Source organism: Centruroides vittatus, unplaced genomic scaffold (assembly GCF_030686945.1).
Source record: "Centruroides vittatus isolate TY-2023 unplaced genomic scaffold, ASM3068694v2 scaffold_1172, whole genome shotgun sequence".
In the NCBI taxonomy this organism is placed as follows: Eukaryota; Metazoa; Arthropoda; class Arachnida; order Scorpiones; family Buthidae; genus Centruroides; species Centruroides vittatus.
Window position 1 is genome coordinate 69,663 of NW_027122672.1, and position 12,196 is coordinate 81,858.

Genomic DNA, 12,196 nt, shown 5'->3' on the forward strand with positions numbered 1-12,196 from the left:
TCTTTCGGCCAATCGTCAGGGTAAAGATAGAAGAATTTTGTAAATATCTGTCCAATATGAAATTTATTTTGTATATGTAACCCACGATAAGTCAAAAGGTTTGAAAATGCCCAATAATTAACGTAAATATTGTTAGGATCCTCAATAAAGTAGAAAACAGCAGACAATATATTTCCTTCCAATTTTATTTACACAAGCGTATCAAGTGTGTTTTAACTGATTTCTTTTTAGTTAGTGAGATGTGAATACAGGGTGATCGTAATTAACAACTTGTATATTCCTGTATATAAAGAATGTAAATAAGAATAACTGATTTGTTGTACACTTTTGTAATATTTAGTGTGAAACTATTTTTCTCTATGTATCTGTTAATGTTGATGTTTTACTGCATTATACCTAATCACTCAGCAGCCATATCAAAAAAATATTACATAAAATTTCTCTTTTAATTTATTTCACATAATAATGTGAATTTTCATTTAACAAGCATTTTATTCTCATTCTTACTCTATCCAATTAACCTCAAATTAAATATTTTTTTCCATATATTAATGAACAAAAATAAGGCACCAGAGGATACTTCCATTAATGAATGTGTGTATGTATTACATGGGACACTATCAAAAAACATATGTATTATTATTGATTATTTAATGAATGTATAACTTAGAAAACTGCAGCAATTATATATTAATAATAATAATAACTGTACAGTATATCTCAATAACTGTTATGATTTATACTGTAAATCACATGTTCCCAACAGTACTCTGAGAGTTGCTCAGGAAAATTTAAAAATATTGTTGCCATTTCACCAGTTTAAAATTTTTTTTGTCACCAGTTTTACTAACTAATTAATGCAAGTGCCAGTAGCCTTATCAGTTTGGTGTCTGGAAAGCAAAAGTAACATGTGAAGCTGTCACTTGCAGGGAGAGGGCCGGACATTCAGGTCTCCAACTCAAACAAAACTTGGTAAGCACAAAGCCTTAAGCATAAACAGTTCCTTGTCCAAATAATAGGACCCACTTTTCAAGCATTTCCAAAAATGGGCCACTAAAAATTTATCATTTAGCTCATAAGTCTGGAAATTTCACGTCCAAGAGTGGCAATAACCGAGCAAATAAGACGCTAAGCATTAGAGCTAACCGATGTAGGTTCAATCCTTCGAAATTTTATTTTACTTTTTTTGTTTTATGTGTAACATTATTACTTTATTATTTTACCATGTTATTACTACTTATTAACATTATTATTCCTCACAATTTAAAACTTATAAAACAAGAAATTAAAAATTGTGACATCATTTCCTGTTTATGGAAAATGAGCCTCTGTAGATTTAACTCTTACATTATTAAATAAAATTTCCTTCATATTTATTTTTAGATACAGTGGCATTGTGACATTCAAAGAGTAACAAACATGAGCGCATCAGGAAATTGTCCATAATAACAACAATTAAAAAAATAAAATGCTGCAACTTGGTACCCAATTTTCATATCACTTGTCTTTTTCATCCATGTGCAGTAATGTCTGAAGCTTATTTGCTTGCGAGGACTTAGTATGTAAAATATATAAAATAAATATAAAGAAATAAAAGTTTTATTTAACGACGTAAAAGAGTTAAATCTACAGAGGCTTGTTTTCGCTAAACTGGAAACAATGTCACAATTTTTAATCTCATTTTATAAGGTTTAAACGTGATGAATAATAATAATAACAACAACAATAATGAAGTAAAATAATAAAGTTACACATAAAATTAACTAAGCTAAACGAAACCGAAACTCAGAACGTTCAAACCTACATCATCTAGCTCCAGTACCTAGCGTCTTATTCACTCAGCTATCGCCATTCTAGGACTTAGAACTTCCAAAGACTTATAAGCTAAACACTAAATTTTCAGAGGCCCAATTTTTGGAAATGATTGAGAAGTGGGTCCTATTATTTGGATGACAAGCTGTTTGTGTTTAAGGCTACATGCTCACAAAGTTTTGTTCAAATTGGAGACCCGAACATCTGGCCTTTACCTTGTTAGAAACAGGAATCATTTTGGAATAATTTTTTAATGAATAATTCTGAATAACACATTTGATCACAATGTTTAAACATTATTTCATAGGTTCTGTCATGTCAAAATTTGTTTTAGTCTATTTAAAAAAGATCAAAGTGAAAAAAAAGTCATCCCAAAAAATTCCCAAAAATTTCTGTCAGTCAATAAAAAATGCCAATCTGGAAACTCTGGCAGCATTGCACAAAGTTGCTTTCAGTTCTCGATGTCACTTCCTACCTTTCTTCCCGAACTTTCCACATGACGTCATGATCACTAGATGCGTGGTGCACAGGACTCCCATTGTATGGAAGCTTGACATTTTGCTGTTTTTTCTGAATTGTGATTCAATTTCATGCTGAATGTCGAAACAAGCGGACCAGGATTTTATCACCACTTGCTATTGCCAGTATTATATTTTTATCACCACTTTAATAAAAATATCGTCAAGTGGCGATTTTGGCACTATGCAGCACGACCCGTGGCACCCCACATGGTATATGCAAACATTGTGTGTGGAAGCATCCTCTGATGTGTTACGTTTGAATAACCTGGTGTAATCACAAATAAATTTAATTTTGTCATTACATTAAATAAAGAGTAATCAGTTAAATGTGAAACATTAGCAATAAAACATCTGTCAACATTAAAGCATTTCTTTGAATTATAATTTTTAATGGTAAATTAATGTTTAATGGAATTTTTACTCGACTGCTGGTTTGCAAAGAATGGTTGAGATGACACTATATTTTTGCAAAAGAAGACACAATTCACTAGTTGTATGGACAGTTTTAGAGATACAAATTTTAAATTGGTCTATCTAAAATTTATTAATAACTAGTAGTACCTGCCAAGTGTTGCTGTGGCTCAAAGTGTATCTATTATAAATGTATAACATTTCTTCCACAGGGGAATTTTGAAAAATCCCTTCTTAGTGTACATTCTCTTAACATACCCTATTAAAACGTAATCAAAAATGCAAAAAAACTGCATCTAAAACAATATAATAGAAGCCCAGTTCTTCACAGTAAGCCTTAATTTAGTCCCTCTCCCACATGGGGGAATTTTGACATCTATAATATATAAAAACACATTCATATTCGAATGAAACATTGTGTCAAAATTTCAAAGCAATCGGTGAAAAACTTTTGAAGATTAGCTATTAGGAACAAACAAACATGTACATTTTTATTTATATAAATTAAATTCATTAAAATTTATTAAGTAAATTATCATCAGTTAGTTTTATAGTAGTACAGTAGAGACTTGTTAATCGGAACCCCGGTAATCGGAATCGCCAGTAATCAGAACGATTTTCAGTCGGACCGTGTCGTGCTGAATCGAACGTTTTTGATACTAAATTTACTTCTAAAGTATAATTTTCATGTTTTTATATTCTTCAATATATTTATTTTGTTTGTTCAAAATGCAGAAATAATTTTTAATGATACGATAGCCTCGATTATTATTATAAAAATTTTCGTTAGGCTTAAAATCGACGAAAATTCAACACGAAGCGACACGCAACAGAGAAAAATTTGAACATCGGACAGGTTAATATATTTATTCGTACATAATTGGTAATCGGAACAAATCACTAATCTGAACAACCCCAGTCCCCAATTGATTCCAATTTTCGGTTCTCTACTGTACTTAATAATTAGTGAAATACTTAATTTTTTATCCAAACCATTTTCAAGAATTTTAGATAAAACTACAGGTATCCCTTGTACAACATGTAGTTACGTTCCAAAAAAGTGCCATGTTATGTGAATCTGTGCTATACAAAACAGAGGACTAATGCAAAACATAAGGTTAAGTTCCAAAAGTTAGCAAAAGTATACAATTCTCTTCTGTCACCGAGAGAAATATGTTTATTAAAGCAATTGACAACTTTATTTCCAATCAATAATTAATTAACAATTACAATTAAAAGTACTGTATTATGCATTAATATTAATTTTAGTTAAACAAGAGTGTTTTCTTTTTACAAAGTATCGTCATCTCAGCTTTTTTGTTGATCCCGATCAGGAGTGTCGGCAACGTTTTCACATTTTTTACTTTTATCATAAAAACTTTTTACGGATGACGAAGTAAAAATAAAAATATGTTATTAATTGAAAATTTGTTCTAGCAGGTTGTGTTTGTTCAGTAGAGTACTGAGTGACTCTTTTTCAGAATTTATGTTCAAATACTAAACTGTTCGAGCACCGAGATATCACCATTTTTCATTTGTCATTTTTACCAATGATTACTTAGCTACAGTTAAAAAAGTTTAATAATACTCACCGAAAAACGTTTAAACAAACTTTACTAAATATGAAGATTGATCTATAAAAACAAACCACACAGTGACAGTCTTAAGGGCTAAAGTTTTGAAAGCAACAACAATGACACTTGGTCAATAGAAAAAGCTAAAACAAAAAAGAAAAAAAATTGTACAGTCTGTTTTCATTAAAGTAAACCTGACGAAATAATTTGAAAATTTCAACATTCTAAAATCTGTGGGCAAATTTGAGACAGCACGTGTGCTTACTCGAATAAAAAAAATATCGAATAATGAAGTTTACATTTAAAAGTTGTAAAATTTTGTACAGAGGATTTCCAAAAGAGTGTTAAAGCGAATCCAAAAGTCATGTTGTACAGGGATATCCCCAATTTTCAAACCACGTTGTACGAGGGATACCTATACAGAATGCTATATTAAACAACAAAACAAGTTTCTAATTCAAAAAAATATGGCATAAAATTTTATGACGAAAAAATAACTGAATATAACAAATATTAGAAATCATTAAAATTCTTCATGAGAAATAAATATACATTACTTCTTATATTAAAAATTGTGAAACTAATTTTTCTAAGGTTTAAAAACAAGATGGTCTCACCAATCTGAAGCAATCAATGTGATGATTGCTTCAGATTAGTGCTTCACATGAATTGGTTTGGATTGGCAGAAAGTTTAGATTAGCGAAATTAAGGCCTATTTATATATGCATGCTTGAAACTCCATGTCTATTTAGCATGGAGTTTCAAGATAACTAGTGATGAATTAGTGTTATGGTTATAGTTGCATGACAGCAATGTGCTAGTGTCAAATATCAAAGCCAAACATTGTTCACAACTTTAGAGCTGACCTACAGTTCTTAACACAAACTAGAAAGACGGTAGTTGAATAAATTGAGTACTTAATAGAAAATTTCCTATCCCAAATTAATAAATATCCAAATGCCTTCAACGTAATAAGATTTTATTATATTGAAACATCAAGGTTCATATACTCGAGGGGGCCACTGAAGGAACCAAAAACATTAGTATTATTAAGAAAATAACAGCTGGAAGAAGTGTTAAAGCTTTAGATAATTATCAAATTTTATTATAAAGATACAGTAAAAAATGCAGATATATTAGGAAAAAGTTAGATCTAAATATTGCTAGTGATCAAGATATAATAAATACAACTAATCCAATAATTATGTCAAATATCAAACAAACAACCAGATTCCTTTATGTTCTATTAAAGGCTAAATAATTAAATGACTCTAGCTGTTTATTTGATATTTGAACTAAGGATCAAGTTTTTTTTTAGTATCAAACAATAAAAAAAGGATACAGTCGACTCCACATAAGTTGATACCCGGATAACTTGACACCGTAGGTTAATTAATCAATTTTCTGTGGCCCGACCGACTTACATAGACAATAATGTTATTAATGTTAAAAAACTCGGTTTACTCGACATCGTTTAACTCGTCACCACTGGATAAATCAACACATTTTTTCTGTTTCACACTTTTTAGACGTCTGATAAGTCGACTCCCCTCCTGAAAAAATGAGTTCACACCGTACAATAAGTTGTGTAGTGTGAACTCATTTTTCAGGGGGGGGGGAGTCAACTGATCAAAATTCTAAAAAGTGTGAAACAGAAAAAGTATGTTGATTTAGCCAGTGGTGACGAGTTAATGCCTATGTAAGCCGGCCGGACCATAAAAAACTGACTACGTAACAGACAAGTGTCGAGTTATCCAGGTGTCGACTTATGCGGAGTCGACTGTATTTTATTTAATTTTTCTTCTTAAATTAGCAAAAGGAAATGTCTTTGTAACAGATTTAACAAAACTAAGAATATGTAGTGGTGGGATTACATAGCATTGAGCAACATGTGATTTATAATTTTATATCTAGAGAAGTGGTAGCATAATAAACAAAAGAGAACTCCAGGAACACCATTGCCACAGCACCATGCTGTTTTAGACCATAATGTAATCTTCATACATGATGAACAGGAAATATATTTATGTTAGAATGTATAATAAACATTAATTTTATAAATTTTTTATATTTTTAATAAATAACCCATGATTTCTTGTTTTTGACTGAAACATTTAGCAGAAAAATTAATAAAACTGGTTTTGATTAATCACAGTTCAAATCAGCGAGTATGCATTGTATATAAGACTTTAAAAATAAAATTAATAAATAATAATTACATAAAATTATATTATATTAAATTATTTCAAAATTTCATTTAAAAAAAATTTAAATAAAATTGCATTGTTTAAATTTATACCTTTTTATAACAATTAGTTTCATTACATTAGCATAATTCTCTGCTTTATCAATTAAAATCATATATTTAATTCAATATGATTAGATATAAAAATAAAAAAAAGGCTTACTTCTAACTTTTTGACAAATACGAGATATTCCAAATATTTTATAAGTGCTACGGGAAATCGGTGAAAATAATCGACAATTAATTCTGGTCTCATTCTTTCCGACGGCAATTCGTTTTCGGGACGATTTGTAAAAATCTAAAATTATAATTTAAATTGAATATCTAATATTACAATGTAAATATTATTTTTATGATTTTATTATTAAAAAATGAATATATCTAGTCTACAATATCATATTAAAACTATAAGAGAAATGATATTATTGTTGGTCCTCAACGTAACAGATTGAGAGAGTGATTGTCCGATAATGCCAACTGTCCATTACACTAAAAGATAGCGTCACAAACTAAAAATGAACTTTATATAGGACATGATAGGAGAAACCACACATATTGTGATAAATATGAGGAAAACAAATACCACAATACCTCTATACGTGGTATATAAATAATAGTTTCACTGAATGCGGTTTACTGGATAATGTATAACAACAGTTAGTCACAATCTAATATGCCCAAATATCATATTTCCACTCTAAATGATCAATCTCGAGCATTCATATGCCATGAAACATCCTCAAGACATTTGCATTGTGACATAGCTCAAGATCAATTGGAATCTCAAAACTATCAGATATGGACCATCATTTCTGAAATCTGCTACACTGAGGTCCATAAAATTACGAATCAGCAGGATTTCATGTTGCAATTGAGTTTTCTTACTAACATCTGGTAAAGTCTGCAGTTTACTTCTACTTAATATTTTGTTTAAAAAATTAGATAAAACAGTAATTTTTATTAAAAATCAATTAAATTATTATTGCATTCAGTTACAATCACAGTAACTTGGAAAGTAAACTTTGTATGATGAATCTTTAATGACAGTAACTACTGAAATTACCTAAAAAAAAAATAATCATTGGTGTCCAAAAATAAGCATAATCATCAGATCTGTAGTTACTACAAAAATTAACAAAACTAATAACAATATGTATGTAGGGTTACTATATTTGTACAAAAATCAGTATTTATTTGACAATTACAAAAATTAGGTTATTGGTAGGCTGAAAGCAGGTCAGTCACAGAAGGCATCAGTGCACAAATACCATCAAATCGAAGGACCTAGACAATAGGAAACATTAGACACCAAACAAGAAATGAATGTCCAAAGAGTTAATCTCTCAACAGGATCATTATTTGACATTATCTGCATGTTGTAATGGGAATCTGGAAGAGAACACTCTGCAGAGGTGTCAATGGAATCAGGAATGAGAATCTCTATACTAGTTTGTGTCCCATTGACAATCAATGTAAAGAAAACTCGATTATGATGAGATCAAGAACATTGAAATTGGACTATAAATTAATATTTTGTACACTGACAAGTTTTACAGACTGATTCTCATCAGACTACAATATGGAGAGTGGGAATTCACCACAATCTGTCAGGGAAAGAGAAATTTGTAGTAGTAGTTCATAGTATGGAAAGGTATTACTGTCATCAAATGCACAGGGTTCCATGTTTTTTCACTGGTATCAATCATTACAGGAAGAAGGTACAAGGATAAGATCCTGCAACTCCACAAGACTATTCAGAGGAACCATAAAGCCAAACTTACTTTTTTGTGAACAATAGTGCTTGGGCTTATAGGGTTGACAAATTTCTTGCAAGTGAAGATATTTATTGTATGGAATGGCCAGCAAGTTATCCAACTCTGAATCCAATTGAGCATTTGTATGATGCTCTAGGAAGGTGAGTTATATCTCATCAGCCTTCACCAAGAACCCTTTAGAACAGGGATGGGCAACCTTTTTCTATGTAAGGGCCGCATTTTAAGACTTTTGAACTGATGTTGGCCGCATACAAGAGAAAGAGAAAAAAAAATGTTGATAAATCAGAATTATTTATTCGTATATAATTATAAATTAGCATAGGTATACTTAATTTAGCTTTTGGAACTGATGTAAACGTAATATATTGGAAATAGTTGGTTAAATATTCGTCACTGCTAGTTTTAAATTAGTTTCGATGTGTCTGTTAGCCGGTTTCTTGTTTTAATTTTTATTACATTCATTGCGCGAAAAACTATTCACATACATAAGTTGTAGAAAATAACGTTTGAATTTTTGCTGCATACTTCCTTAAGCTGGGAAATTGATATATTTATTCACATTTTATGCGTCGCAGGCTGCAAAATATATGAATGCGTGCCGCATGCGGCCCAAAAACTGCAGGTTGCCCATCCCTGCTTTAAAAGCTCTACACTGCTCTTCAAGAGTGGACCATGTTTCTGACAGAGGAAAAAAAGACAACCTGATAACCAGTGTGACTGATTGCTATGCAACATGCACTTACAAGATGCAAGCACACACCATATTAACCATTTTATAGCATTAAAATATTTATAATTTTTTTGGTGTAGTCTATCGTTTTTCTTATTTTTCATAATTAAGTCATATTTTATCAATTTAATGGTTTTATTTATTAAAGGATGTATTGTTTTTACACATTGTTCAACATTCTTAATAGTTTGAACTATAGGTTGATATAATGTTTACACTTGCTTTTTGAACACAAGTATAAGTTATTATTAATGAATAAAAGATTTACATTTTATTATTCAATGTATTCTAATTTTTGATGATATATGATTATAAATATAATTGTAAATGATGTGTGGCTCATTTTAGAAATCTTGATCAAGCTGTAAAAATAAAGAGTAGCAGACACCAGTCTATTTATAGTGAGAGTCACAAATTGTTTGATAAATCGTTGACAAGGTCACTGTGTGTTACTAAAAAGAAACTCTTGGACTTTTAAATTTTCCATAGCCCCAACTGAGCACAGCAAATCATCCAGCCAAGTTGTATGAAATGATCCATACTCACAAATAGAATATACATAAAACAAAATTTTTCTGAGTTTTGTGCTTTCCATCATTAGCATTTAATTTCAAATATTTAAAAAATTACAATTTTATAAATACCTTTACTCCAAGTTCTTCATTTTTCTCAAGAACAAAATCCACATATTTCCACACCAAATTATAATCACTTAGTCTGAAATTTTAATATAAAAACAAAATAAAATTATGCCAAAAATAAACATGTCTTAAATTAAATATGCAGCTAACTTAATCAATTATTATAAAATCACATTTTCAGATAAGGGAAAACCTAAAGAATTATGGTTATATTAATAATACAAGAGAATGTAATACAATACAAAACAGTACTTTACAAAAATTTTGGTTTAGTTGAGGAGCACACTCAAAATAGACTCTAGAAATTTAAAATGAATTTATTCTCACCTTCTCATGACAGTACAAATTGTAAAAAGTTAGGTGTTTTATTGTTTAATTTAAAAGTATATTCAAAAAGTAGGTTTAACCTGAAAATAGTGCACAGCATAAATGTTAATACATCTAAATCTAGCTTCTTTAATAATTTACTAAAATTTCAATATTATCCAAAGTATCCTCAGTCTATGCAACCTTGGATAATCCAAACTCTACTGTGTATATAAAGTTAATTTCTCAATGAGAATTCTCAATGATATTATATACCGTAGTCTCTTACATCTTATTTAAGCAATTTCCTTCATTCATCACATCACATAGTCTCATTGCATATAGGTAAATTATTTATTTAAAATCACTTTCAATCTCATTTCCAGGGCAAATATACAAACAAAAATTGAAAATTCATGCTGCTTTTCCTTCATCAAGAGTTCATTACATATATCAAAAAGTTTTTCTCTTAGAATTTCACCTATTAAAGCAACCAGTTTTTTTGACACTGTTACAACTCCTATTGTATATAAAAAAAATTACTTTTCTTATGCTAGAAAAATTTATTTACCAAAAACAGCAATCCAATAGATTCACTCTTTGCTACTTTCCTAGCTGAAATGATTATGACCCAATATGATCATATAATATTTTCTTTAATTTTAGGGTTCTATACCTTATCCTACTTTTGGATGTAAGAATGTAAATGATATTTATTAGGCAGAGATTACAGTATAATAGATTCTATATAATTTCTGTGAGGTTCTGACAATGCTGCCAATCAGAACTGGTGATGCAGTGAGCTAATCATGCAATAAACATAACCAATTCACAACATTGCTGCTGTCTGTATTTACAACCAAGGGTCAAGAGTTAGAATTAAAAGTTAACCAATCAGTGTTCATGTGCCAAAAGTCCAGTGAATGGCAATTGGTTAATTTCTTACTCTAACTCTTGATTCTTGGATTATTAATATGGCTGTAAGTGTAACCTGCAACATAATCAGACTCTTTGCACTGTTTCTTGTCAGTTCTGCTTTAGTTTGATTACCTGATACATATTCATATACAAAATATTTATTAGTTCTTAAAAAATCTTTAATAATTTTCGACAACTTACTTTGATAAAAATTCTACAAAATATTCTAATCCAGGAAAATCTTCATCATAAATTTCTCCAAGAATAAGCCTAGAAAATAAAATATTTATTAAATTTTTTTAACTGCAAATCATATTACTGACAAGTACATCTTCATTTAACATGATTTTTATTATTATATGTGTAAGAAGTTTTTTAAAGAAAATCCCGCGAGGAGGAGAGAAAAAAAAGCAGGGGGCACTAGTTGTTTTTTTTCGAAAAAAAGAAGAAGAAGAAGAAAGATGGCTGCTTAGCCACTGTATATAGTCTTTTGTTATAATTAAAAATTAGTTCAGTAGTTTTATCATCGTTGCCTTCTCCTGTCTTTTAAAACAAATTGTACACTTCAGCCGGAGTCGTACAAGAATTGGTGCAGTCGACAACATTAGCTGATGTGCCACTACCAACCACGTCTACAAGAAACGAGCCGAAACGAGTAAGGCGCACGGACGAAGGTAGGAAGTCTTGAAGTTTAAGATTGAAGCTAAAAGTGTAAAATTTTGGTCGTAACCGAATCAAAGTTATAGAAAAGTTTAAGAGCTAACTCTAGGAAGCAATAGCTTAAAGATTTAGCGCCGATATTAGAAAAAAGTAAAGAATTTAAGTTGACGACCGTGATTTGGTTAGAAGCTAACATGTCTACGGTTGAAGAAATTAAACATGATTTAGAAGGAAGGACCATTGAGTATTTGAGAAAGGAATTGGAGAAAAGGCAATTATCACGAGTCGGTAAAAAATCTGAATTAATAGAACGACTAACTAGTGCAATGTTAAGTGAAGAAGAGTATGTTAACAAGGCTAGCCAGGCAACGGAGGAAGAAGTCGTTAATGAATCTCCTTCTGAAGATCAAGCTGTAAATTCAAATCCTATGAGTATGATGCAAACGCTAATGGAAAAAGTAATATTATTAATAGATAACCAGCAACAGACAGTGCGAAACCCAAAGGAGACAGTTATTGAAGTACAAACTGTACCTGATTTGACGAGTTCTCTTCCTGAATTTAGCGGTACTACTACAGAGAGTGCTGACGAATGGTTGAATT

The 12,196-nt window shown here is 30.3% G+C and overlaps 1 protein-coding gene across 1 annotated transcript in view; it reads right to left on the bottom strand.

Annotated features, from left to right (window-relative positions):
- LOC136986814 (transforming growth factor-beta receptor-associated protein 1-like) overlaps positions 1-12,196 on the bottom strand; it is a 65,629-nt gene that overhangs the window by 16,264 nt on the left and 37,169 nt on the right. Inside the window, 3 exon segments of the mRNA XM_067284430.1 lie at positions 6,727-6,861; positions 9,713-9,785; positions 11,135-11,203. Coding sequence (XP_067140531.1) covers positions 6,727-6,861; positions 9,713-9,785; positions 11,135-11,203 — 277 coding nt within the window.